General features: G+C 35.8%; 6 protein-coding genes across 8 annotated transcripts; 2 read left to right on the top strand and 4 right to left on the bottom strand.

The window, feature by feature from the left end:
* Positions 1 to 421: 421 nt before the first annotated feature.
* On the bottom strand, positions 422 to 1,511 carry LOC148174738 (purine nucleoside phosphorylase-like). The gene is made up of 3 exons (XM_088036540.1): positions 1,412 to 1,511; positions 1,270 to 1,364; positions 422 to 1,219 (listed from the first exon to the last, which is right to left on the bottom strand). The coding sequence occupies exons 1-3, from the start codon at positions 1,435 to 1,437 to the stop codon at positions 465 to 467; spliced, it is 876 nt and encodes a 291-aa protein (XP_087892666.1). The 5' UTR covers positions 1,438 to 1,511; the 3' UTR covers positions 422 to 464.
* An 827-nt stretch (positions 1,512 to 2,338) lies between these two features.
* On the bottom strand, positions 2,339 to 5,714 carry LOC148174737 (putative multidrug resistance-associated protein lethal(2)03659). Its single transcript, XM_088036911.1, has 14 exons — positions 5,696 to 5,714; positions 5,615 to 5,653; positions 5,453 to 5,548; positions 5,315 to 5,411; positions 5,051 to 5,266; positions 4,591 to 5,003; positions 4,429 to 4,540; positions 3,641 to 4,381; positions 3,318 to 3,594; positions 3,119 to 3,269; positions 2,844 to 3,071; positions 2,545 to 2,797; positions 2,450 to 2,470; positions 2,339 to 2,357 (listed from the first exon to the last, which is right to left on the bottom strand). Exons 1-14 carry the CDS (start codon positions 5,712 to 5,714, stop codon positions 2,339 to 2,341), a joined length of 2,682 nt encoding a protein of 893 aa, XP_087893037.1.
* Positions 5,715 to 6,387: 673 nt separating this feature from the next.
* LOC148174736 (E3 ubiquitin-protein ligase Siah1-like) lies at positions 6,388 to 6,921 on the top strand. Its single transcript, XM_088036910.1, has 3 exons — positions 6,388 to 6,441; positions 6,496 to 6,741; positions 6,775 to 6,921. Exons 1-3 carry the CDS (start codon positions 6,388 to 6,390, stop codon positions 6,919 to 6,921), a joined length of 447 nt encoding a protein of 148 aa, XP_087893036.1.
* A 1,030-nt stretch (positions 6,922 to 7,951) lies between these two features.
* Positions 7,952 to 20,895, bottom strand: LOC148174734 (2-oxoglutarate dehydrogenase complex component E1-like). Of its 3 annotated transcripts, XM_088037741.1 has the most exons (11): positions 20,789 to 20,895; positions 20,089 to 20,315; positions 19,686 to 19,886; positions 16,439 to 16,541; positions 16,173 to 16,232; positions 15,625 to 15,880; positions 10,412 to 11,007; positions 9,646 to 10,357; positions 8,904 to 9,594; positions 8,699 to 8,853; positions 7,952 to 8,369 (listed from the first exon to the last, which is right to left on the bottom strand). In XM_088037741.1, exons 2-11 carry the CDS (start codon positions 20,302 to 20,304, stop codon positions 8,270 to 8,272), a joined length of 3,090 nt encoding a protein of 1,029 aa, XP_087893867.1. In that variant the 5' UTR covers positions 20,305 to 20,315; positions 20,789 to 20,895; the 3' UTR covers positions 7,952 to 8,269. The 3 variants fall into 3 exon arrangements, with proteins under 3 accessions (XP_087893867.1, XP_087893868.1, XP_087893869.1); XM_088037742.1 differs by lacking the exons at positions 16,173 to 16,232; positions 16,439 to 16,541 and adding an exon at positions 19,214 to 19,334; XM_088037743.1 differs by lacking the exon at positions 16,173 to 16,232.
* LOC148174735 (putative fatty acyl-CoA reductase CG5065) lies at positions 13,146 to 15,333 on the top strand. Its single transcript, XM_088037744.1, has 8 exons — positions 13,146 to 13,439; positions 13,485 to 13,736; positions 13,782 to 13,927; positions 13,974 to 14,083; positions 14,129 to 14,321; positions 14,557 to 14,802; positions 14,852 to 15,109; positions 15,165 to 15,333. The coding sequence occupies exons 1-8, from the start codon at positions 13,170 to 13,172 to the stop codon at positions 15,241 to 15,243; spliced, it is 1,554 nt and encodes a 517-aa protein (XP_087893870.1). The 5' UTR covers positions 13,146 to 13,169; the 3' UTR covers positions 15,244 to 15,333.
* A 3,850-nt stretch (positions 20,896 to 24,745) lies between the features above and the next one.
* On the bottom strand, positions 24,746 to 25,953 carry LOC148174733 (putative carbonic anhydrase 3). The gene is made up of 7 exons (XM_088036909.1): positions 25,911 to 25,953; positions 25,813 to 25,848; positions 25,611 to 25,757; positions 25,328 to 25,557; positions 24,949 to 25,277; positions 24,835 to 24,885; positions 24,746 to 24,770 (listed from the first exon to the last, which is right to left on the bottom strand). The coding sequence occupies exons 1-7, from the start codon at positions 25,951 to 25,953 to the stop codon at positions 24,746 to 24,748; spliced, it is 861 nt and encodes a 286-aa protein (XP_087893035.1).
* Between the last annotated feature and the right edge of the window lie 667 nt (positions 25,954 to 26,620).

Here is a 26,620-nt window from a genome sequence, read left to right as displayed (position 1 = left end):
TAGATATAATTTATAGTTTTGTGTTCTTAAAAATTGTAAATTAATTTTCCAGGGTGCGGGAATGCTCGTAGTTATTACTGACATCGCATGGTACAACTTCGACAAACAGAACCGAGAGATATTTTTTATGTTTTCAGAAAGTTTGCTGAAAGATCGTAAAATTGGGTTTATGGTAAAATATGCAGTCAACTACGAAACTGGACTTGCAGTAAGTCATCATGATAATTAACTAATTTGGTAATAATTTCATTTTGTAGTTTTTAAAAGGAATTTATTCGATTATTTCTGTCTTGGCTAAAGTAAATGGAAACATTTTCTAATGGCCACGAAGAAGTAGTTTTTTGATCACATTTTAAAATTATCTTTTGTTACTCTCTCCAGCACAGATTTATCGATTACTTATCTATAAAGCACTTCAATGTAAATTAAATCAAGTTTTATTGACATTACATAACGGTACAATATCACGTACACGTGTGACTCAAAATTTGGAATAGCTTCTCCACAAACCTCACAACATCCAACTCTTTCTCTTTTCCAACGGTCAAAATTTCTTCATGATCAGGAATAGTCTCATCTTCGAGCTCCAATGGACATCGATTGGTAATCAAACTAAAAGCCAAACACTTAATTCCGCAATGCCTAGCTGAAATCACCTCATGAACAGTCGACATCCCCACCGCATCAGATCCCAAGATTTTTAAAAATTTCAATTCGGTCACTGTTTCGAAACTTGGCCCTCCAACACAAGCGTAAACTCCTTCATGCACTCCGCTCATCTCCAGTTCTTTAGCCGCAGCTTTGGCGATTTTTAACAGTTCTTTATCGTAAGCATCGTTGATGGCAACAAATCGTGGCCCGAATTTCTCTTCGTTGGTACCACGAAGAGGGTTGTGTCCTGCCAACGCTAAGAAATTGAAATGATCTTTGATTAACATTATATCGCCGATTTTGTACGATCGGTTGATTCCTCCAGCAGCATTGGAAAGAATCAGGGTGGAAACTCCGAGGAGTTTCATGATACGAACTGGAAGGACACACTTCCACAGAGGATAACCTTCGAAGTAGTGGAAACGACCTTGCATACAGACAACGGGCATGGAACCGATGTAGCCGAAGTGGAGTTTTCCATCATGGCCTTGGACTGTGCTGACGGGAAAGCCTGGAATTTCGGAGTACGGGATGGAGACGCTGTTGTGAAGAAGTGTCGTGATAGTCCCTTTGAAAGTGTGTAGAAGAATTACTTGACGGACAATGTTTGAAAGTTACCTAATCCTGTTCCGCAGAAGACGCCGATTTGCGGTTTAAGCTCTAGTTTCGATTGCAAATAACTTGCAATTTCTTTTACCTTGTCGTAAGAGTAACTGTAAGACTAGAATTATAATTTGGTACTCCTATAAAATGAACTTACGGATTTTCTTCACTTGTATCGCACATTGTTGATATAAAATTAAACTCTTTTACTGAAATATCGTTTCTAGTTCAATGTAAATTATCTAATCTTTGTCATTGTAAATATAACAGCTAAAAGAAATACCTTGTTATCAAGGCAATTGAAGTGTTTGAGTGGAGGTAAAAAAAGGCTGAGATTTTCTACAAAACTTTACTAAAGCGGTTGTGCAACTGCCTGTAAGATTTTGCTTATCTGTTTTTTTTTAGGTTCAAAACAAATTACATTTATTTTGCCTGACATTGATCTGTGATCTGCGGGGTGTGAAAAAATCTAAAGAAACTCTGAATTATCAGTATTATCATATTCATTAGTCCTCGGCAAAACAAAAGTTCCTTATCTAACTCATATTACAATTTTGATGTTTTTCGAATTGTTTACATATTTGTATTGTCGTGCGTCACAACTCTAGTCAACAAATTGTAGTGGAGTGGAAAGTTATTTCTAAAGTAGAATTGCTTCCTGATTCTCTATAATACATCATCATTGAAAAGGTCTAATTAAATAAGATTCCCAACGAATTATAGAAGTGGCCGGGAGAGTTAGTTTTTGCCAAGCTATTTAAGAAAAACTGATGAACATTTCGAAAACTTTTTGAACTCTTTTTTACATAGAACTCCTAAATTGTTACTTTGATTTTTTATTAAAATATTTTGTCATTCATTATGATGAGATCTCTGCTTTCTAACGCGGTGTTAAACAAGTTATCTCTTGCCATTCAGAAGTTACATGACAAAGATTAAGAAGTGATTTTTAGAAAAAATAATAATTTTGTTTACTTTCGAAAATTTTGCAAAAATTTTAATTTACCCTAGGGATGAGTTTTATAGGTCGTTGAAGAGCTTATTAAATTGGCGTTCCAAAACACTGTCGAGCAATTCCATAAATTTAAGAGCTTTCAAGAGAACTGAAGAAAATAGATTTTGGTTTATTAGAACCCAAAAAAAAAACATTTTTCAAGATTATCTCTGAATCCGGACCTAATGTAAAAATACGGACTTCAGATCCGGAATCAGGAGGCTATTTCGGTACAATTTTTTTTCCAAAATTTGTTGATTAGAAGTGTTACATATTCAATTATTAGCTATGATTACAGATCTATCAAGGTTTCTTTTTCTTCATTTCTACTAGTTCCATCCCCAACAAAACATTTGTTATCAAAACTCGTTCTTGTCGACCTCTTCGAAACTTGCAACCGAATTCCATCAACATTTTCGGGACATTTTTCATACTTCAACAGTCGCTTGAATGAGATCATTTGAATATCCAATTCAGTCCATTTGTGGAATGCTAACTTCAACCACAACGCTAAGAGAGTTATTTGTATAATGGTAACACTTTCATTTTCTGAAAAAACATTCTTATGCGATATTTTTAAAATTTCGATACTTACGATTAGTACAAATAAAATAAACTACAATTATTACAGTGTAAAGTGAAAGAACTACGTCTTGTAGAAAACCAAACGCTTTTAACATGCAGTGAAGAGTGTAAGACGCAGAAGTGTGTTGGTTTAAATGTTCATGAAATTCTTCCTTGAGTTTGTTATTCATGTTAAAAGAACCAATTGTTGTTAAACCGTTCATAGTTGCACTGATGAATCCAATTATGGGACTAACACCTGAAAATGTAACTCAGTTTTGGGAATTCAGACAAACTTACCATTACTTGATGCTTCAAGAGTTTTAAAATTTCTTAGCCTTTCGAGAAACCACTGACGAAGTATGAACAACACAACAAAGAGGACAAACGTTGGAATTAAAAACAACACGTTTATGTAAACTATCACAACAACGATTTCAAAAATTTGAAGTAAAATCTACTGGAAAACAGAAGTAGAGTGTTGTATTCCAATCAATTTTGTTACCTGAAGTAGATCACCAAACAAAAAGGGTATCACCTCATCAACTGCACTGAGGTCTTTAGAAAATCGGTTAATGAGGCTTCTAATGGAGTTGTTTTGACAAAATTCCATCGAAATGTTGTTAATCAAAGTTTTGTGCAATTTCATCGAACACCTCTTGGCGAAGTTAAAGACGACGAAACTTTTTACCAAGAAAGTCGCTCCAAAGAGCAGATTCATGATTCCGAATGTTTGGTACCAAATTTTTAGTTTCGGGCTTTTGGTACTTGTCATGTTCGTCCTTAAACAAATCGTAAGTTCAAAGTTTACACTCGTAGAAAACATACTCAAAAGTCAGTAAATTATTCATGTAACTATCTTCAACTTGTAGCATTACAAAAGAGGTGAAAACTAACATAAACGTGGCAAGACCACCCGTCAGAACAAAATACTTCTTATAAGATTGGAGCCTGAACTTGTTCGGAGAGTCTTCTACGTCTAACAACTTGTCGTCTTTATCTTCGTTATCTTTAAAAGAAATCCGCGACTTCTCCAAACTTGCAGTCCAGAAATCCTCGCCCCTTTGTGTGTATATAGCTCTAGCAAAATGGATTTTATACTTCAAGCTACAACTCGAGTTACCATCAACCATCGCCAGGTCACGATTCTCCAAGCGGTCCACGTCTTCCGATAGTTCACATAGTTCTAAGACTTTTTTGTAACGACCCTCATCAAACTGTTGGCCAAACAAGATATTCTGGCGAATGGTAGAATCAAAGACCCACGGCTCCGTCAAGTCAGTTCGAGAAGTTTCTACACCTTGAAGCAACTCTACTTCTTCAAAAACATCTTCATATTTTCTAAGCGTTGCAAGGAACTCCGATACTGAATAAACAGCTTGTGGAAGCTTCGTGCTCAGGCTTTCCGACAACATAGAAATGTAAAAATGGAGGTAAAGCAACGCCTCAGTTCCCACGAGAAAATGAGCTAAAATTGACACATACAATATCGCCCGCATTGTTAAATGCCCAATGGTAAAACCGAACGCTTTCAAGTAGAAGATTTTGTGGATCGTCTCAACTTCTTGTCTGCAAATTGACAGTTAATTTGGTCCAAAACTTTGATAAAATTACACCTTCTAGCTTCCAAAGTTTTGAACCGGTTTTTCTTCGTCAGGAAAGAAAGTCGTTGCGCGGTTTCCCTAAACATTTCTTTTTTAAAAAACATGATGTTTTCACCAATAAAACCTGCAACATTAGAGGTTGAACAATTCTGAAATACATATTTCAAAGCGTACCGTGCACTGGGAGTACCACTAAAATTATACATGTAACAACTAAAACTATGGGCCCAATTCGCAAGTAGAGAAAGTACGAAACTACAGCCAGTTTTACGAATGTTATCCACAACTCGTTCGCAGTTTTCATAAAGTTATCGATGACGATGGCGTTTTTAGCAAAGAGGCTGACAACAGTTCCAAATAACGTGTCTGCGTGGGTCATATTCGATGTCAATATTTTCGTGTATAGTAAAGAGCACAGTCTTGTGCGCACCTTGAAGCAGAAACCTTCCATGTAAAGAGAGTAATTCTGAGTAAAAACACTGTTTAAGAACTTGAAAAGTGTCATTACCACCAGATAAGACCCCGCAGTAAAGTAATCTCTTTTCAAATAATACAACACTTTCTTTAAAAGATAAGGTTCGCTGATACTGTAAAATCGGTCGTATTAAACGTTCAAAGCGATTTGATTCCTTACATGAAAATTGTATCGGCTAGTAGTTTCATCAGTCCAAGACTAAAAAAACAAAGTCCAAAACATTTTAGAAATGTTTTGCGAAAAGCACTGTTGTCCTTCAAGGAGATTTCGTAGATAGTTTCTAGTTTTTGTGATCTCAGATTTTTGGGAACTTCATATAAATCGTCTTCTGTAAAAGGACTCTGACACCCTTTTTTCAACAACTTGATTGCGTAGCTAAATTAAATAATTGGAAGGTGATGTTTACAAGTTTTGTGTACTCACATAAAAAAGATTTGAGATAAAGTGGTAGCGGTGTCTTTGGGATGTTTGATTCTTTGGTGTTTTGGTTTGTGATCCATTGTAACATTAACAGTACTGACTAGTGTAAAGATTTCTGGTTTGGTATTAATTAATCTTTACACAATGACAGGTAATAAAGTACGAGATTGTCCGGACGAAAATATTTTTCTGGTAATTGCTTGATAAGTTGTGGCTTATTAGCATCATAGAAAAAAACTGTAAATGAAGATAAACATCACGATAAAGGTACAATTTATCTTGGAAAACCTTCGAGTACACTACATGTAGGAAAGGTGAAGGTAAAGAGAAGAATAAAACTTTCTTGTAATATGCATAATTAAAAGAATGTATGTATACACCAACGTTCAAAAATCTTGTCCATTTTCGATAAAACTAGAAATTAGCAACCTGTTTTTTGGTCTTAGCCAATTTAGACAAACATTGCGCATCATAGACTTTACTAATGATGCAATTATAGGCGAGATTTTAAAAAGCTGTAATTTTTATTCGGATTAGTAAACGTTAACGCGTTCAAAACGCTTGGAACTTTCGAATATCATAAGGCTTGGAATAAATACTCTTTTTAAAGAATTTTCAAATGAAGGTTAGTCAAAGCTTAGTTGAATTAGCCGAACCATCAATCTTCCAAATCGGGCCTAAAAATAACTGTAATTTCTAGTAGTCGGTGACAACTTTCAGCGAACCTACAAGTACAGGATTTTGAATTCCGTCCGTTTTTCTTGCTCTTTGTTAGTTGTGCTTTTTTCGTTAGTTTTTGTAGACACAAATAAGTACAGAACTTCAAAAACAGTTTCTTGCTCATACTCCTGGAATGAAATTAGAAATATTTTCTTTCCTTTAATTGTCACCTTCCAAAGTACTTTACAATATTCTTTAATCCGAAATAAGCTAATTTAGCAACCCTTAATCCTTTGATACCAAGAACCACTAAGAAATGCTTGAAGAAGATTATCTCATTTTAATGACATATTTACGGGGTGGAGCAAACAACCCCACCCAATTTTTAGCTCATCCCTTATCATATAAACAACATAATGGAAAAACATTTTTCACATTTTATTGTGAACCGTACCGAGACAGACCTTTATGTAAGTCGCTGCGTTTTGTAATTTTTCTCAAATTACTAATTTTTTCTAACGCAGATATTCATAATGGCCTCTACTTCTTCAATCACTTCCGAAATACCGCCATCAATGGAGTGTCCCGTTTGTTACGACGTGCTTCATCCACCAATTCAACAGTGCAGTAACCAACACCGCCTCTGTGGAGATTGCCATGAAAAACTCGAAATTGCCAATCAAGGGAGTTTTTCAGTCTGTCCACTATGTCGGGGTCATTTTCAAAAATCAGTTACCGCCGATGTTGATAAAGTGTACGACAAGTTGATTGTGAGTTGTAAAAATCATGATCATGGATGTCAGGTTGTTCTGATGGGAGTTGACATGAGATTGCATTTAAATCTCTGCAAATTCAAACCGAAACGGTGTCCAAGGCGTCGTCAGAATGGGTGCTTGTGGGAAGGACCGCGGACTTTGCTGACCAAACATTTCATTGAGAATCACTTGTGATGTTGTCTTTCTTTATGTTGTTATTATATGTTGAAAAATACTATCGAATTTGATCATTTTTTAACACATTACCACCAAAAGCTAAAAAAAAGCCCAGTAAAATAGTTGCAATTGGCAAGATTGAAAGTTTTCCAAAAGACAGGTGTATCCGAATAACGTGCAAAGATTTTAACCCCAAAATCAGACAACGCAGAGGCCAAATTTCGCGTTCCGAAATGTCACCGTTTTCGAGAAGAAAATGATTCGGCAGAATTGCTGATGCGCCAGTGATGTCTTATTTTATTAGGGTAGTCAAGTTCAGTCCAGGCCATTGAAAAGTTGGAAATAAAAACGCTAATAAACAAATAGCAAAAAATGTCTTTATCGGAGTTCCAGTCAGTTTAACATTATTTGTGGTAGAAAAATATGGGTTTTACAGTGCCAAATTGTTGAAATTTGGATTATTTTTATTCTTTGTCAGTGGTTTCTTTAAAATGTTGAACCTAAAGTTTTAAAAACTGTTTTCTTAATGAATAAAATTGAATTGAATCATCCAATGGAGGGCATTTGACCATTGTTCGTAATTACTTCAGGTGACTTTTTTATTATTTCGTCTCTAATTAAAATTTCAGTTTGATCGACAAAGGGAATCGGAAAAAATCACCTTCTAAACCAATCAAAATAAAGATTGGCCCTTTTGAGGGCCCAATTTATTTCAAACAAATTAATTTTTCGCAATAGGCACTTTTGGAAGCAATGTTTTTAAAACCAGTAATTAAGTGAAAATTAAACAAGTATGATAAGAGCGAGTGTAAACGTTTTTTGGAGTCTTTGGGAAACGGGCAATCCGAGGGGATTTTGCCCCATTCAAATTTCGATTTTTTTTTTGCAGAATCATTATCTACAGCAGTGTCTATTGGGGTTAAAATCTTTGCACTTTATTCGGGTACCCTGTATAATCACCAGTAACCTAGCACCAACCAAAACGAAAAATTGTATCATTTGAACTCACCTCACATTATTATGGGTAGAAAAAATAAAATCAACTATACTTAAGCGATAGTGTCATTCAAAAATAGTCCATCCTTACAATAAATAAATAACAATTTTAAAATACTCTTAAACCTCACCCATCCTTTTTGGATCAAGAATATTAATACTAAGACAAGATTTCAGTAATTGTTGAACCGAGGTAACACAGAACAATGTACAGTAATGGTGCGATATTAACTATTTACATAATTACATTACAATTTAAAATTATTCAGTGCCTTTAAAATTGAATTTACCAAACTAAAATAAATATTTAAATTAAGTGACACTAGAATAAATATTACTTATTTAATCGGTAATCGAACATTTTCGAAATCTAGTACGCCATTGCATCGTCCAACAAATGGGACAATTCTTTTAAGTGTTGGGCTTTACTACCGGTGGCGGGACTGGCGGCGGTCGGTCTGCCAACATAGCTAGAAAAGAAATCAGAAATCAGAAATTTAGCAGTAGCAATAAAACACCAAGAACTAAAAGATTAACCACTGGGCGCAAATGTGTTTTATATAACAAAGAAACAAAAGCGAAAACGTGAAGATACGGTTCTAGCTCTCACCTAACGATTCTAGGTTCCGGAACCGGTTCAGTTTCCGGTTTCGGTGGAGGTTTAGGCTCGTCCTTCGTGAATAACTTCGCGAACCAACCTCCTTTGTCCTTTTCCGTACTGAAACAGTTTGAACTGAGCTAGAGTCATATCTTCACTAGTCTTGAAAAATGAACATCTAGACGGAAAAGAAGTACTTACACGACGTCGCGGGAACCGGTCAAAGCCGTGTCGAATCTAGGCTGAACGTAACCCCAGGAGCCCTGATTTTTATGCTCCTCTTGAGCCCAAGCCAGCTGGGCGTTGGGGTACTTGGCGCACTCGTTCTTGATCAAGTCGTAAGGGAAAGGAGATATCTAAAGCCAGTATTAGCGACAGTTCGAGTGATTATCGGATTGTGACTTACTTGTTCTACACGTGTGATAACAATATCACTGTCCAATTTCCTCTCTGATCTCGCCTTCTTCAAATCGTAGTAAACCTTTCCGGAGCAGAACAACACCTTTTTCACGTTTTGCGCATTCTGAGTAGCAGGGCCATCATCGGAAATAATCCTCTTGAACTCAGTATCTTCCAACATCTCATCGAAACTACTTCTAGCTTCTGGATGACGCAACAAACTCTTTGGAGTCATCAAGATCAAAGGCTTGCGGAAAGGCAAAGCAATCTGTCTTCTCAAAATGTGGAACAAATTAGCGGGAGTAGTGCAGTTGGCGACAATCCAGTTGATATCGTGAAGTTGGCGAACAGCAAATTCATCACTTTCTGGTGGGAAATAGTCAGGGTCGTCGGATGACATCTGCAAGAACCGTTCGAGACGAGCGCTGGAGTGCTCAGGACCCATGCCTTCAAGACCGTGCGGGAGAAGCATGACAAGACCACTTTGACGCACCCATTTTGCTTGTCCTGACGAGATGAACTGATCGATGATGCATTGAGCGGTGTTGTTGAAATCACCGAATTGAGCTTCCCAGATGACGAGGGCATTCGGGTTTGTCATCGAATAACCGAGTTCAAAGCCCAAGACACCGAATTCTGAGAGGGAACTGTTGCATACAGTGTAGGGAGCTTGGTCAGGGTACAAATTGCACAAGGGCCTGAAATTTTTCAGAGTAATACCAGAATCAAGAATCTTTGATTAGGCTTACCTGTAAGTAGCCTTGTCTACAGTTTGGTGATGAAGCACGTGATGACGATGCGAGAAAGTACCGCGCTCCACATCTTGTCCAGACAATCTCACGTGGATACCTTCTTTCAATAACGACCCGAAAGCCATAGCTTCACCCAACGCCCAATCAATGGTTCTTCCCTCGACCATTTCCATGCGCGACTTTAGGATTCTCTCGATACCTTTATGGATGACAAACTCCGCAGCATTGGGCGGCGGTGATGAAAATCTCTTTCCAATATGTACCAAAGTGTCTTCTTTAACACCAGTTGCGCTCACTTTCAGAGGGTCTTTACCCTCAAAGAAACCAGACCACGGACTGTCCAACCAATCCTTGTATTTAATGTGAGTTTCTTTGCGAGCGCTTTCCAGAGCGTCCTCGCAAATCTTCTCGTACTTATTTTTAACATCTTTGACTTCTTCGGGTGTGACAACACCTTCTTTGACCAACTGATCGGAGTACTTTTCCAAGGCGGGTTTGGTGTTGCGGATCTTCCGGTACATGAGCGGTTGGGTGAACATGGGCTCGTCGATTTCGTTGTGACCGTTCCTGCGGTAACAAACTATGTCGATGACCACATCTTTGTGGAAGGTAGCGCGCCATTCTGCAGCCATATTACAGACGTGCATTACGCTCTCCGGGTCGTCGGAGTTGACGTGGAAAATCGGGGCGTTGACAACGCGTGCCACATCTAAAATCATCAAAAAATCAATAAACAACACCAAGACCAAACCAAGACACAAACCTGTACAATACGAAGACGATCTCGAATGTCTCGGATCCGTGGTGAACCCAACTTGGTTATTCACAACAATATGCACCGTTCCATGTGTCGTATAATCCGGCAAATCAGACAAGTGCATCGTTTCAAATACAATGCCTTGGCCACAGAAAGCAGCGTCACCGTGTAACAATATCGACATGACTTTTTTACCCTCGCCGTCACCTCTGTAAAACTGCTCGGCTCTCGTTTTTCCTTGGACAACGGGATCGACAGCTTCCAAATGTGAGGGATTCGCAACGACAGCCAAACGAATGTTCTTGTTTGTAACGCGGTTCAACCGCTCGATATAGGTGCCCAAGTGGTATTTTACATCACCGGAACCATCGTCAGCGGCTTCCAAACCGGCGAATTGCGTAAAGAGTTGGTGGAGAGGTTTGCGACAAACATTGGCGAGAACGTTAAGACGACCACGATGAGGCATGCCCATGACGATGCTTTCCACCCCAAGATCAGTGGACTTGTCGATGACTTGTTTCATGGCGGGGATGAGGATCTCGCAGCCTTCGAGACCAAAACGCTTCTCGGAGGACCATTTGCGGGCGAGAAAAGATTCGAAGCTAAAAAATATGATTTTAGTTCCATTTTTCTCTATTTTTTTTTTCGCTCATTATAGCATCGTTTTTGACGGATTTCTATTAAAGCCCTCTTAAACTAAGTTGGTCAGTTTTTTTTAACATTAGGCTGTCCGTGCCTGGTGGAATTTATTTATTAATTTTAGCCTTGTGCTGACCAATTATTGTAAATTGCGCTAGTATTTCCTCACCAGATAGCTGTCACGGAAATTGAGCGTGTTAGCACTCTTTAATTTAAAATTTTTCTATTAGAAATGTGAAATAGAACAGAACAGTAAATGTAGGGCTGGTTTACAAAATAATTTAATTAACTTTTAATCTCGCGACAAATTAGACGATTGCTGACATTTGATTGGCGGGAAATCGGTCACGTGTCTCGTTAACGTGATTTAATCTAAATTAAGGATTTAATTTAGCTTCTGTAAACCGGGTGATAAGACGTATTAGCTTCGCTTCACAGGTAGAAAACTGAGCGTGGCTACTAATCTCTCCTTATTGTCCTCGTTACACAATCAATAATTTATTTATTAATGTAAAAATTCGCATGGTAAAGAAAAAGCTTTTCGATGAACTCTAAATCGAGTGAAACTTACAAAAGAACTTGATTTGGTTATGCGACAGAGCAGCAATAATTTGGAACAATTAATAGCTCGTCCAAAATGCAGTTTATGTTTTTATTAAAATTCAGACATGTATCCCAATAAAAATAATCCTAAAGTTCAATTACATTTGGATTTAACTGAACTGTATTTTATGTTTTATAATTGTTGAGTGATGCACCCTAGGACTATGAAACAGCTTTGGATACAGCCTTGAGCCTTGAAAACCAAAGTGTTCATTAAGAGGTAGTAATAACGCCTGATGTTCATCTATTAGGCTGTTTAAATACAAAATTAAGTAAAGTAATTTTGAACCTTGGTTATAATGTATTTGACATGTTTCCGACACAATGCAAGTACCAATTTTCCGACGTCAATGAGACTGAATTATAGTCCACTGCATTTCTCATTAGGCAAGGTCAACCAAAGGTAATGATTCTGATAAAATCAACTCTAAAGTGAATGTGAAAAATTTTTGGTCACCAAATGCACTAAAATAAGGAAAATCACAAACGTTCCAAATTTTACCACAGATTCTCTTCATAGTTTCACTTAAAACCTTACAAAGAACCGTTTTATCCTTCCATTGAGAAATCTAAATCTTGGCGGCGCATGCTGTATGTAAGAGACATTCAGATAATCGCGCATAACTCGTTACGCAATTGGAGAGTACGTGCAAGACTTGTTTGTATGCATATTATTCAGGCAGGAAAAATGCTCGTTTTCTTTTCATCAGAAATGGCTGACTTTCTAAATTTTGTTGAAATCACCATTTTTAAAAAAATCATATAATGAGCTTTAAACCAGTCTTCATACGGAGAATTCGGCGTAAGCAAGGTCGATTGTCCTTGTACTGACTACGTTAACCGCATGCAATGAAATAATAAAAAAATAAGACATAAAGTGGGCCACGTTTACTGCGGCACTTGCTCAACTCGTGCTAATGGATTGGTGCAAAGCTTATTTCCAAATTTTTTTTTTAAAAACTTGCTAGTGAAAGCGGGCAAACAAAGGAGGCTTGAAAACACTCGAAGACGAAATTTTGGAATAATCAAAAATTATTTTCGAAATAATCACGTTAAATAAGAATCGATTTGATATAACAGCTAAATTTGTTTTGTTCTCGAAACTTATTTAGTAACTATGAGTCATGATTGCAATTATAGTTGTTGCAAATCTAGAGCGCATTCTTTGCACCTTTAAGACCAAAATTATGGCTACTTTGACCATTGAATGTACCAGACCAAATTCCACAGGCTGCCTGAGACTCAAGTGCGAGAAACGTCAATTTGGTCAGTTTTAAGACATTGAAACCTAAGCGAAAGTCTTGTTCAGTACCACATTACATACTGCGTACATTTATTTCTCTTGATTTGAATTAAATATTTTCTACAAAACACATTTATCGAATGTACTAACTCTCCGATGTTTTCATGGAAATTTGTAATTATATGTGAAGATTAAGGAAAGATTCATAATTATTGTGAAGTTTTTCCAGAAAAATGAAAATAACATATCCACTCTATAAAACCGGTTCGCCTGAACGTAATGTGCACACCACCAAAGTATCCGCAAGAACCCACAACCTCAGTTTCCACAATGACCCACGACAAGCAACATACTTTCCCTCTGAACAGAATTGCCGAATTCTTCTCGGACAAGACAATTTTAATAACCGGAGGCACCGGATTTTTGGGGAAGATCCTCATCGAAAAGCTCCTTCGAAGCTGTACCTCGTTGAAAAAAATCTACGTGATTTTACGCCCGAAGCGGGAAAAAAACACAAGACAACGCCTGCAAGAAATCTTCTCTGGACCGGTAACTATTTTATAATTTTTCTACTGTTTTTGAAGCGAGTTTCAGCTTTTTGATGGACTCAAAAAACAACGAGGAACATCAATTTTGGAGAAAGTTGAAGCAATTCGCGGAGATGTAAGTGCTCCAGATCTGGGCTTATCTACAGAGGATCGGAAAAAGTTGAGTGATGAAATTGAAATTATTTACCATTCTGCTGCTACTGTGAAATTTGACGATCCCTTGAAAGCGACGATCCTACTCAATGTCAGAGGAACCAAATTCATGCTGGAATTGGCCAAAGAGTGCAAGAAGTTGATGGTAAGATGAACCAACTTAGAGTTAACCGCGATGAGGATATTTAAGGTCTTTTGTCACATCTCCACCGCGTACTGCCACGAAGACCAGGAAGTCTCCTTCGAGAAGTTCTACCCGCCTTCCATTGACCCGCATAAAGTTATAAAACTGTGCGAATCACTAGATGAAGAAACCATTGAGAAACAGGGCGAGCAGTAAGCATTCGTTTAGCCCCTTTTTTGTATCCACGCGATTTTCTAGGTTGAGAGGGCCAAACGTTAATAACTACACGTTTTCGAAAGCTCTCGGAGAAGCTTTAATCGAGGAACAAATTGACGCTCTTCCGGTCATAATCACAAGACCGTCCGCAGGTAAAATCTGCATATTTCCTTATCATCCCCTAATCATTTATTTAGTGATACCCGCATGGAAGGAACCGATTCCTGGATGGACTGACAATCTCAACGGTCCCGCAGGACTTCTAGTCGGTGCAGGAAAAGGAGTAATCCGGACGATGTATGCACGGAAAGACATTTTCATTGATTGTTGCTTCGTCGATCTTTGCGCAAATGGCCTCATCGTGCTAGCCTACGACTTCTGCACTTACAAGTAAGTAATGATTATTTATGTAGCAAAGATCATAAGACAGCGTATTTAACATTTTCTCAAAAATATACAAAAAAATAATTTGTTTATTGCGGTCCTTGAAATACAGTCGGTGTTTGACGGTCGTATTCATAAATAACAATTATGTAATGCTAATGTCTCAAAAAATGGCAGTAACGGCCATTTTTGAGTACGCAAACGAATCAAGCTTTTAAGCAGCATCTTTGCGCTCTTTTAGAACCCGCAGAATCTACCACTTAACAGCATCCGATGAAACCGAACGCATGGGACTGACATTCCAAAAAGTCCTAGATATGGGAAGAGATATCATCAACAATCGAGTGGCATTCAACAAAGTCTTGTGGTACCCGAATGGATCCCTCAAGCAATCTCGAATTCACCACTACATCGATTTCTGTCTCTTTCAGATGTTACCAGCGATTTTGCTGGACATTATTCTGACTCTCGTCGGAGTGAAACCATTGTATGTCCGGTAAAAATGGTAACTCGCGCATTAATTTTTTAAATTTTAGTTTGGTCCGAGTTCAAAAACGGATTTGGAATGGTTATAAGATTCTAGAGTATTACGCCAACAGGAAATGGATGTTTGACAACGAAAACAGCAAAACTGCCCGCGATTTGATGAACACCACCGAAAGGAAAGAATTCAAAATCGACACCGAAGGTTTGGATATTTACGAGTATTTTGTTCAGTGCACTTTGTCCTGTCGAAGATATCTGATGAAAGAAACGGACGATACTCTACAGGCGGATTTAAGACGCATGAAAATGTAAGTTAACAATGCCTCGCAAAACTATTAAATAAAATCAATATTTTCTTTTTAGGTTACGATATTTGGATATGTCTTGCAAAGCAATAATAATATGCATTGTATTTTATTACATCTACAAATGGGTATTTTAATTTTTCAAATGGTTACCATTGTTTAAAACGGGTCTATAAATTTTACGATGTAATAAACATTAGTAATATATTCTTTCCATACTTTGTGTAGACGCATTTTCTAATTAAAATAATGACTGCTTATTTTCTACAGCAAAAAGAGGTGAAAAAACCTTTGAAAAAGTCACATTAACTGAATAAAATTAACGACACAAATAGCGATTACATAAAACATTACGTGAAACAGAAAGCAGGTAAACCGCCAAATAGAGTAACTGCAATGTTGCCTTTATGAGGAATTCAAGACATCCATAAAGAAATTTAACGACAGTCAAAAACTAGTAGAAAGTCGGGAATAGTTCTGTTATTTATCAGACTATTTGACTTGAAAATTAAACTCACCCCGTGGCTCTAGTCAGTCTAGCTAAAATGAGCCTCTTCTCGTCGGCGCTAATCTCCATCGCCCCAGGAGTCTCCAACCTCTGTCTAATCCAATTGCACTGTTCCAAGCTGTTGATAAACATGAACTCCACCCCGATGTGTCTACAATACGTCAATTCCAATCGACGAAGAATCTCACGAAGTGGTAACTGTTTGTCCTTGCCACCGATAAACGTCGTCGATGGCAATTTGAAAGTGCGATCCATATCATCATCCTCTACGGCATTCGGAAGTTAGTTCAAAAATCCAAAATAAAGAAACAGCAACTTTATTTCAAAAAAGTGAGTTAGTTGTGTTGTTGAAATAAAGTTGTGTCAGTTCATTCGGTCGTCGCACAGATCAGCTTGAAACATTTTGTCGTTTTAGAGTGTTAAAAAGCGAAAGAAAATTAATAACGAAAAAGAACTACGCTACTTAAATACTTATCTCCTCGTCAAAATCAATTCCCAATCAATTGATATATACAGTTGTCACACTAAAGTCTACTTTAACTAAAACATAACTCTTACGTTTCATGAACTGCTTGACTTGACGCTTTAGCTCCTCGGAGTAGGTCCTGGACGGGTTGTCTGAGTTAAAAAGAATAAAACACGCCAAACAAAATTAAAAACACAAATGAAACAAAAACAGCATTAAAATATACATGCACTAATCTACACATCAAAACGTCACGAATTAGTTTCTATTAGTGTGCAATATTTTTAAAAAGCCGAAAATTTCGTTCAACGTTGTGTGGGTGTTTCACGATTTTCAATGTTATCAAATTAGTTCTTACCGAAACTGTAATGCGAATATAGAAGTTCCTGAGGCGTCCTGTCGTCCAAATCGGCACTGTTGATGCCCAATGGGTCCAGCTTAGCTATGTGATGTCCTCTGATCTAAAATCGAGCCAACACCTCTATCTACACCATGGTTTAAAGTTTGAGATGGGTGATTAAAAACAAAAGCAATAGGTGTCGATGAATTTGTCAGTTACAGAGTAGTAAAATAGCAGAAAACTGCAAAGCGATTTTCCAGGTTCGGCCTGAACATTGACATTCAAATTATTTTGGCATCAATTCGCTGATGCAAGGTGATTTTAAAATGATCCCAACAAACTTGAAATGAACAGGCCAAACAAGCACGATTAATCCAGCTGTTTTTATGAAGGTTTTACAGTCCCTTTCTTGAGCATAATGAGAGGTTTTTGGGTCTTCACTGATAAATATAATTGTTCAAAGCATTAAGTTATTTGGAAATACTTTAAGGATCATTCTGTATATTTCAGGAGACTCTGACCTACCGAATGAGCTGCAGACAGTTCTTCTAAATTAAGCTTTCTGGACTAGCTGTAGATTAAAATATAAAATTGTTTTAAATTAAGATTAAAATCACTTTTAAAAATTACACAGCAACGAATAGGCCCAACAATGAAGTCAGAGATATATTGGGATCGTAAGTAGAGATTTCCTGAGTCTGCCATAAAAAGTGTTTAAGAAATCAACATTTTTGCACGTAATGTTCCTTACAAGGCTAAATGTAAATTATATTCTGTATCGTCTATGGAAATTTGGCACGAATGACATTCATTTTACAAGCTAGTGCCAATTAAAGAAAAGACTCAGATACCAAAACATCCTGTATATGTTCGATACTATAAAAAACATTTCTAATTATTATTTTTTAAATATTAAGGTAGCTACCTAACAATAAGTTTAGCAGTGTGAGGTTGAACATTACATTAGAATAAGAATAATTTTAAATATCTATGTTGGTGCGTCTGCCCCAATTTAACAGTTTGAAGTGAAACAATAAACGCAAAGCAATGATGTCACTGTTAACTTGTCTCGCGATAACCTAAAACATCAGAATCAAGAAATGCTACGAACATGAAAAAAATTTAAAAGCTACTGGGATCCCTTTACCTTTATAAGTCGTACGGTACTTTGCGCTTAAAGTCAATAAACTTGACTCATAAACGGTAACAATTTGCAAAAAAATATGATGCAATGACAAATAATTTTTCCACTTGATAACACTGCCAGACACGTACAAACGTAACATCAAAATTTCAAAGTTCATTATGTACGATCATACATTTCTTAGAGATAATAAATAATTGCTAATTAGTATTTTTCCAACGGAAATTGAAATTTTCCGCATGTTTTGGACTTTCGTAACACTTTCCTCGTATTGTTCTCATGGTTCATTGACAATTAAATATTCTTGTACATTAAACGTTTAATTAAAAAGTGATTACATAACAAAGTCGCTTTTATTGCAGTATGTTAAATTAGGTATTTACGTTTTATCGCCTAATAATTGTTAAATACTAGTTTAATCATAGTTTAATGGAGACAATTAAGTACTAGTTTTAATTACAGGGCAATGCAAGAAATTGCAATTGTGAATTTTGATCGATTGAAACGACGCAGCAAAAAATTAAATATAATAAAAACTACTTTAATAAAAAGTCAAAAAGCAAAACATTTTTTGATTCCCCGGAACCTCATAACAAAAAGATATAAAATAGCCAAAAGCAGCAACATGATTGTATAGTCCGCTTCAAAATATTTGACATTTCAGTGGGCGTCTGAAACTGAAATTTATGGTGAGAGCATCGTCAAGTGACAATTTTTCTCTGAAGTTGCTCTATTTCCATTATTTGTATCACAGATAATGGTATACCTTCTAACTATAAAAATTAAAAAAATTCAAACTCCAAAAACATCAATCCCTTGATTATACATGTTTACATCAACTGACAGATTTGTAACTGAAATTAGTCATGGAAAAGATCATTTTGCATTATTATAGCTATTAACGTATCAAGGATATAACGCATGTCAAAACAGCCCAAGATACCAGTCAAAGGGACCTAAAGCTGTTATGATATAAACTGCATCCAAGGTGTGTTCAAGATTTTATCGATTTCCGCCTATTTAAAAGAAATTTTCAAATAAAATGGGTCAACGTGAGTGACATGTTATTAACCTGAAATATAAATTTAAAAAATGAACAAATAATGTAAACATTTCGGTATGATAAAATTTTTACGGCTAGATGTTATGGTTCCCAGCCTACTTTTGAGTATGTGAATAGGTACATAAAAACGCGTGGCCAACCAAGATGTCAAATATTGTAGAATGGACTTCACACATTTTCAGGTTTTATCGCACAAATAAAAGCGCAAGTCTGAGCAAAAATTAAGTGCCTATACGGTCAACTACATAATCATGCACTAAAATTTTGAGGTTATCAACTTGTTGTCCAAAGTTCAACAACTACTGATCGATAAATTTTTTTCTAATCACTAATTGACCCTCTATTTTTTCTACTACGGTACTACTCTGCGATGCCATATTCTACTTCCCTCCTGGTTGCAAGAAAAGTTAGAATCCACAGCAAGCAAACAAACATACGAAAATGCAAAAAACAAGCCACAAAGCACATTGTTATTGTTATCATACAGATTATGTTTCAAACTGTTACGACCCTCTTTTTGAAAAATTAGACAGACACAAAATGTGTCGTTTAACACCAAGATGATTTGTTTTTATTTGGGTCGTACCTAGTTTATGCTGACGCGTTATTTCATCAGGTGGAGAGCCCTGTCTATCACTAATTGTCGTCGTGCGATCGCCATACATGATACCCAATGGATCCAGTTGAGCAACCAAATGGCCGCGCGCCTGGTGACGGTATATGTATTAAAAGTGTCCCAATTACAATGGTGTAATGGATGTGAGAACTTCCCTAAAGTTTTGATTATCTCCTAGGGTGTCCCAGCTGAGTGCAGACTCAGCCGAATTCACCGCATCCAGTCATTTTTCACTCTTGTATTTTGTATCAGACTTATAATAAAGCAACGGTCATTGCCAATCGAAAAACAAACAAAAATCAAAAATACAAGCTGAAAATAGCTCCAGATGGTATGGACTGGTGCCAAAGAAGACATCGTTTTTTAATGACGTAACTAAACGTAAACGATCGCTTTTTTGGTGCCCCTTTATCAATTCATGGGATGATTCATGGAGTTGTACCTGATAACTGCGAATGATCGCTTGGACGGCCAAGTGATCATCGATCACCTTCTCGCTGACGGTGCCGACGCCGCTGGCCCCAGCCAAAGCCGGGAGGAACGAGGTAGCGGGGACTTCATTCCTACCGAGGGGTGCCAAAGAGGGTGGTGATTGGTAACCCACGCCACCGGAGGCGGAATTTCGAAAGAAGGAGTCCCATGACTGAAAAACGAGTCATTTTATGACTGTTATAAACAGCTCACGTGGAGTATACTGCTGTCAAAATATTGACATATCGCATTGCAAAGCCTACTAAACCTTATCTCATTTCTCATTGTTTATTACAAAAAAGTCAGATTTATGTCAATTTTTGCTCTTGTGGTTCGTCTAAAACAAACTGAAGTTGTCTTAATTATCTACTTACAGCGTGTACGCTTGCAGGGTCTGCCAACCAGGCATTGTACATGTCCTCCACATATTGGCTGGAGCTCCCATTCAAAAAAGGTTCAGAGGCAACCGGCACATTGTAGTTCCTCACGGCGGCACAGCTGACCCCCGGTACTACATTCTTGGGCAAAAGCCACGCCGCAAAGTGGCCCTGGCTGCCGAGGCTGTGCACTAGCGCTCTAGCCCGATACATTCTCTACAAATCTAACCTCAAAATTAGAAAAGTGTCGACCTTGCGCGCTCGTTCGCCTTCACACCCATTATAAAGAAAATGTAGTAAAGTTCGAGAAGATTGCTAAACAGCAGTCACGTGCAAACTAAATTTAAAGCGGAATTTTGGCAGCTGTCAAACATTACGCGGCCCACTTGATAAATATTTTACAATGGCACATGTGCGCAAAAATCAATATTTGGGGGATGAAGACGAAAAAGCGCGTTTTTCCAAAAAGAAAAGCAAAAGGAATAAGGTTTTGGAAAATTTTTCGAAGGAAAAGGCGGGGAAATCGATGACGGCAAGAGATGGATCAATGAGATTATGTAACGGAACAACCCTGGAATTTCCCCATGACGAGGCTGAATTTTTATAGAATAAGGAAAAGACAGATTTGTGAAGGGGTTCAGAAGGAAATTATAAGTGGAAATCAATTATTTCTGCTGGAAAATAGTGAAATTATTACCTTGATGTAACTCTAGTGAGCACCGGAGGTGTACTGCCAACTGCTAGTGCAAAAACGTTTTCCACTAGATCGAATGACAGGTAACAGGACAGGACCGTAATGCAGTATTGTGCAACGCCCTGATATTGACATTGACCTGGAAAAAGCCGAACAAAGATCAAAATGCAGAGTTTATCATCTTATCAATGACAAATACGCAAATCTCTGAGAATCGAGAATAGTAATCTATGATCATTATTAATGTAACTTAAAATTAAAAAAAAATTGTCTCAAATTTTCTCTTTCGTTTTCCCTGTAAAATGCGGATTACAGAAATCAATAAATGTATGTATTGTGTGATTCATTAAATTTCCATTCGCAGTTGGCTTTGAGAAAAAAATTCATGTCGTAACACCATTACAGTAGTTTCGACTTAATATTTGCGAGATTTGCTAGTTATCGAACAAAAAGTCAACGCACGTCCAAAATACACGGCCTACCCAGAATGGAAATTTAATGAATCACACGATAGTAACATTCACTTTACACAATAGGTGTATCGGATTATTGGAGGCTGGATTAGGCAGGCATACATTACACCACAGTTTTCTTTTAATAGTTACAATAAAATTTCGATATTTACACGAGTATTGCAGAATTTCACTTTAAATTACCTACAAAAATTGAAAAACTACAAATAAATATCATAAAAAAATTAAAACCATACTTTCTTGTAGCGGTAGGTGAAACACTGAAAAATGGAATAAACTTAAGATTTTTAAAGAAATAACTACAAAACAAGCCGGAATTATTTCATTAAATTAATTATTATCTACAATAACACTTTATGCCTAGATAAGTAATTTTTTTGGTTACTTAATTGGTGTAGTCTGCAGTCAATTACCTACTTTTTTTTAAATTTTTATTGCCATTAATTTCATAAATGATACAATAATTGCAACAAAATTAATATAGAAAGCTTAACAATTTTTATAGCGATAAAGCAGACTTGTAAATAAGTCTGCTATTGACACTCTGCAGCTCTCTATAGTTTGTCTTAAGAGGCTGGCCACTGCTGTCTTGAACCGAAGTCAAAGCGGTCCACTAAAAACAAAATTCGCAATGTTGACATTTTTGCATTAATCAATTTTATACCTGTTTTTGCGAAAGCCAAACCGGTGATGAAAATACCGTCCAAACCACCACTTCATCGCAGTTTGGGGTAGTCAGAGAACCTTCATATCTATAAAAACGAGTTAACGATGTGGGTAACAAATTTCTTAGACTCGTGAGCGTGGTAGAAACTGGCTGTTGGATTCTACTAGAGATTTTTGGTACCAATGATGTAAACGTAAAGTATCGACAATCAACTAGTAACATCTTAAAAAAAGGATTTAAATAAAAGAATGTTTTATTTTATCACTTACGTCGTCGTACAAGACGGCCAAAACAGCTAATCCATTCTTAAATTTACTTGCATTTGCAAGTGTGTTATACTTTTTTGCAAAGTAGACAAAGTGGCCTTCAAGAGGATATCTAAAAGAATAAATGTAATACAAAAAGGTTTTATACATAAGTTAAGTTTCATTATTTTACCTAAGCCCTTTTACAGTATGTTCCGCGCCCCAGTGAAAGTGAAAGGAGTCCAAGACGTACTCTCCTTCCAGACCACCCCCAGATAGGAGGGGTGGATTTGTGGTATTTGTTAATGTAATTTTAACTACAAAACATTTATCATCAATAATACAATTTTTTACATGTTGATAGAGCGATTTTGACATTGCAGCTCTACCAAATGTAAGATTACAAAGCCTAACGTGTACATACCGGAATGACCGTCATTTACTATGTTAATAGGCACCGATCCACTATTACCAAATGTAAGATTAAAAAGCTCAAAAGACTTGTAAACGCTATTTGTGTTTGACAAAGGAATGGGAGACTGCAGAGCACCTCGACAAGTTTGTGGCCATGTTGCTATAAGATGAAGATACAAAATAAGTTCTAAATTGTTAATTTATTTTTACCTTGATTTAAATGCGACCATTGAGCACTGGAATCTAAAAAAAAAAATTACATATCCACTATCAGTTAACTGTTCACTTACAGTAAATAATTTGCAAGATTATCAAAATCCGAAGAGATGCCATGATGAAAAGCAAACTCACACTAATTCAAAACCCAGACAATCTTTTATACTTTAATATAGATAAATTAAATTAAATAAACAATAAAATATGTAAAAATAAATGACTCTGTAGTAAAATGAGTTCTCTTTGATGATTCTATACCGGGGCATAATCAAACTCACTCAAAAATAGATAAAGTTAACAATAGATCAATTGCAATAAAATATAAAAAATATATTGCGGTATAATAATTACTTCTATAAAAATTTTCAAAAAAAAAAATTCCATTATACAAAGAAAATGCAGGTACGAAAATTTACCATAAATGGTGAAGAAATGGCTGCCGGTATGTACTATCAATAATAATTTAAAAACCAAATTAAAAGAAAACATACGAACATTGACAAAAACTTAACATTTGACTGGAAAAGAGCAAATCTGAATTGTACGCAATACAAAATCTGTCTAATTCTAGATGATTTTATATGAAAACCTACGAAGAATAAACATGTTTAAAGTGCAAGAAAAAGAAGAGACAAAAGTATAGTAAAAATGTGAATGAAGCTTGCTTTTTGTGGGCAATATCTAAAATAATCCCTATTTTATCCTTATTTTTGTATAGAATGAATTTTAGAAAAAAACAATTTTTTCAGCAGTGACAATTGTTACTGAATACCTATTTAATTATCTTGAGTGGAAAAACTTTATTAGACCGATTGAATCTTATTATCGAAGTACGTATGTCCGTCGCGGTACTCATTCAAAGCCATGTTTTATTACCGCTTTGTTCTTACCGCTTCTTCAAAAAAATCGGCAAATTTGTACATACCTAAATATTGAAAGGGTCTCTAGAAAAATAAAATTTGGCAATTTATTGTTTACATGTTGTGTAATACTCCATCATCATTGTGCAAAATCGTCGTCAATTTCCAAGTGTAAAAAAAATACTAAATTGTCTATTCAAATAACTAATCAATTGCTTGCCATAAAAAGATGAAAAAACTACTAAACTGCTAAAATGTAGTTATTCAATCACAATTAATAAGTAATAAATAAACAGAACACCATTTAATCACCTGTTTAAAGGCTTCCAAGAAAGTTTAATTTACAGTCCATCAAAATGTAATTTACGAACGAAGATTTTACCTATCAATACTAATGGCTCATAATACTGAAACTTGTTTCTAATTTGTTGATGAAGACAAAAATGCACTAAATTAAGAAATTGCGAATTGATGTACCACCAATTTACAAGAATGGACAAGAAAATTTGGAACTATTTAAATGTTAATTTCAACGAAATCTAAGATTGTAATCTTGATAACTCGATAAACTTGTGATTACACCGGAAATAATATTGAACCTTATTATTATAGTCTCAATAAATCTGTTATCAATCGTCAGAGTATAATATAAATATACAGGTAGATACAATGCTAAATTCAATTTTTATTTAATAAAAGTCACTACTTTAAAGCATATTTAAGAGTTACAATATGGCATTGTATTTCAAATGTTTGCGATGCTCTAAGAAACTTCTTAAAACACTGTTTTGTGAGTTAGTATTCCTGTCAATTGCTTGTCAAAACCATAAGAATCATCCAATAACAAACGTTGCACCAATTTAACCGTTCTAAGAAAAGTTTCCTACACAGTTTGACCCACTTGTATCAGAAAACTTGTCTATCGGCCCGTTTTCTACTTTTGGGAGCAAAAGTTTAATTTTGTCATTCAAAAATAGTGAACGAGAATATTATTTATCAAGATAATTTGCAGTTACTTCTATCGAATGGAAAATTAAAAGTTTGTAAAAATGGATAGGCAAAATTTCTTTTTAATTCCATACATTTCAGATGAGAATATTAACTGTTAATCTACCAAAAAATATTGAGTGTAATATTACAATATCTTTTTTTTTTAAATATTGCAACATCTCGCCTGTCTAGAAAGTAAATACGAATAAATTGGAGCTGATTTTTGATTTGGGAGCTTAGAATTAAAATCAATGAAAGCTTTTGTACAACCAAAATTTATTTTTCTGTTTAGAAAAACGTCGATTGATAAACTGGTCTCAGATTCCTCTTCTGTAGATTTCTGTAGTTTAGTTTTAAAAGATTGCCACTACCATCTTTTATAGAAGTTAACTCCTCCAATTGTTTGGGTGATATAAATGATGGTGTCAAAAATACAGTCCAAGTTACTACTTCATTGCAACCTGGCGTAGTCAGAGATCCTTCATATCTATAAAATTTTCGTAATGAAAGGGGCAATAAATTTCTTATTCTTGTTCCAAGTTTTGTTGTCAAAGGTTCGTTAATTTTATGAGCGATGCTTGGTACCATGGATGTAAAGTCGAAAAATGGATTATGAACTGGCAGAGCCTAAAATATTGGAAAGTTATCTTTAATATTGTAAAGAAATAAACGTTTACGTTGTAAAGAACTCCTAAGACAGCAATCCCATTCTTGTTTTTACTTGCATTTTGAAGAGTTTTGTGCTTTCTGGCAAAATAAACGAAATGTCCTTCAAGGGGAAATCTGTGTTTTTCCAGTGTATGTTCTGCTCCCCAGTGAAAGTGAAAAGCGTCTAAAATATATTCGCCTTCCAGGCCACCCCCGGAGAGAACTGGTGCAGTAGTGGTATTTTTTAGGCGAATTTCAACTAAAAAATAAATGTTACCTTTTTAGTTCAATGCTAAACATTTTTTCAATTACCTGAGTGGCCATTATTTATTATATCAACGGTGTCGTCTTCATTATCAAATATTAAAGAAAACGAATCAAACGATTTCAGAGTTGAGTCAAAGGCCGACAAATCAATTGGAGATTGGAAATTGCCTTGGCAAGATTCAGGCCAATTTTCTGCAAAAACGTAGACAAAAGTAAAGAAAACTGCAATGTAAAAATTTGTTCTTACCTTGATTTTGATAAGACCATTCTGCTCCAAAGGAATCTGATCAAAGAGAAATTAAAAACAATTATCAGTTATAATGTTTTAGAAAAATAATTACTTACAAGAAATACTTTGTAAAAATACGACTAATATGAGTGGTACCATCATGAACAAACCTAACACTATCTTAGTTCTAATAAATTTGGCGAAATATATTGTTTATGTGCCCTCTTAGTTGATTAAAAAAGTACTTATTTTCAAATTAAAAATCACTTAAGTGGCATTATTAACGTGATGCAGAAAAGAGCAGGAGAATGTCGATTTCATGAAAGCACTTTCCAATTTTGTTTTATTTTTGTATTTTGTGTATTTTCTTTGTTTTGGAGATTTACCATTTTTTCCGACATTAAATTTTATATTGTCTTTACCAGACTTTCTCATTATTTCTCTATAAAATTTGATTTCCATTATTGCTTCGTATGGCTTTCATTGTTTAATTTGAACTTTATAATATTTTTTAACGTAGTTCGCTTTAAACAAGTTATGATAGTCATACTGGAACCCGTGTAGTTATGAATTTATCCCGGGCTCTGATTGGCTAAAACCATTTTTTATTATTACTACAACTCAATGTTTTAACAATTTATCCTAGTACTTAATAAAAACAAAAGTCAGATTTTATTTCGACAACTAAAAATTTATTAAAGTCATTAAAGGTTTTGTGTATTTTAACAAAAAAAAAGTGTTACACACCAAAGATAGATGATAGTAATTCCGACGAATTAATTGCTGAGGTGTAACCCCAAATTTCTTGCCAAGATTTGTGTCTGCT

This window comes from Gnatocerus cornutus, chromosome 5 (genome assembly GCF_029298725.1).
Source record: "Gnatocerus cornutus isolate USDA-ARS CGAHR chromosome 5, icGnaCorn1.1, whole genome shotgun sequence".
Lineage (NCBI taxonomy): Eukaryota > Metazoa > Arthropoda > Insecta > Coleoptera > Tenebrionidae > Gnatocerus > Gnatocerus cornutus.
Note: the sequence above shows the minus strand (reverse complement) of the source record. Positions and strands in the feature narration are given on the sequence as shown.

Excerpts from the sequence above, each read along its gene's own strand:
- LOC148174736 (XM_088036910.1), top strand. The coding sequence starts at position 6,388 with ATGGAAAAACATTTTTCACATTTTATTGTGAACCGTACCGAGACAGAC. Across the intron at positions 6,442-6,495 it reads GTACCGAGACAGACCTTTAT|ATATTCATAATGGCCTCTAC; the intron begins GTAAGTCGCTGC and ends TTTCTAACGCAG. Across the intron at positions 6,742-6,774 it reads AAGTGTACGACAAGTTGATT|GTTGTTCTGATGGGAGTTGA; the intron begins GTGAGTTGTAAA and ends CATGGATGTCAG.
- LOC148174734 (XM_088037741.1), bottom strand. The coding sequence starts at position 20,304 with ATGTATCGGGCTAGAGCGCTAGTGCACAGCCTCGGCAGCCAGGGCCAC. Across the intron at positions 11,008-15,624 it reads AGACTGACTAGAGCCACGGG|CTTCGAATCTTTTCTCGCCC; the intron begins GTGAGTTTAATT and ends CATATTTTTTAG. Across the intron at positions 9,595-9,645 it reads GTAGACAAGGCTACTTACAG|GCCCTTGTGCAATTTGTACC; the intron begins GTAAGCCTAATC and ends GAAAAATTTCAG.
- LOC148174735 (XM_088037744.1), top strand. The coding sequence starts at position 13,170 with ATGTGCACACCACCAAAGTATCCGCAAGAACCCACAACCTCAGTTTCC. Across the intron at positions 13,440-13,484 it reads AAGAAATCTTCTCTGGACCG|CTTTTTGATGGACTCAAAAA; the intron begins GTAACTATTTTA and ends AGCGAGTTTCAG. Across the intron at positions 14,803-14,851 it reads CTCGTCGGAGTGAAACCATT|TTTGGTCCGAGTTCAAAAAC; the intron begins GTATGTCCGGTA and ends TTTAAATTTTAG.
- LOC148174737 (XM_088036911.1), bottom strand. Across the intron at positions 5,004-5,050 it reads CTAGCCGATACAATTTTCAT|TATCAGCGAACCTTATCTTT; the intron begins GTAAGGAATCAA and ends CCGATTTTACAG. Across the intron at positions 4,382-4,428 it reads AAAACTTTGGAAGCTAGAAG|ACAAGAAGTTGAGACGATCC; the intron begins GTGTAATTTTAT and ends GTCAATTTGCAG.
- LOC148174738 (XM_088036540.1), bottom strand. The coding sequence starts at position 1,437 with ATGTGCGATACAAGTGAAGAAAATCC. Across the intron at positions 1,365-1,411 it reads GATACAAGTGAAGAAAATCC|TTACTCTTACGACAAGGTAA; the intron begins GTAAGTTCATTT and ends CTAGTCTTACAG. Across the intron at positions 1,220-1,269 it reads CTTCTGCGGAACAGGATTAG|GGACTATCACGACACTTCTT; the intron begins GTAACTTTCAAA and ends ACACTTTCAAAG.
- LOC148174733 (XM_088036909.1), bottom strand. The coding sequence starts at position 25,953 with ATGGTACCACTCATATTAGTCGTATTTTTACAAAGTATTTCTT. Across the intron at positions 25,758-25,812 it reads ATGGTCTTATCAAAATCAAG|AAAATTGGCCTGAATCTTGC; the intron begins GTAAGAACAAAT and ends ACGTTTTTGCAG. Across the intron at positions 25,558-25,610 it reads AATAAATAATGGCCACTCAG|TTGAAATTCGCCTAAAAAAT; the intron begins GTAATTGAAAAA and ends TTTATTTTTTAG.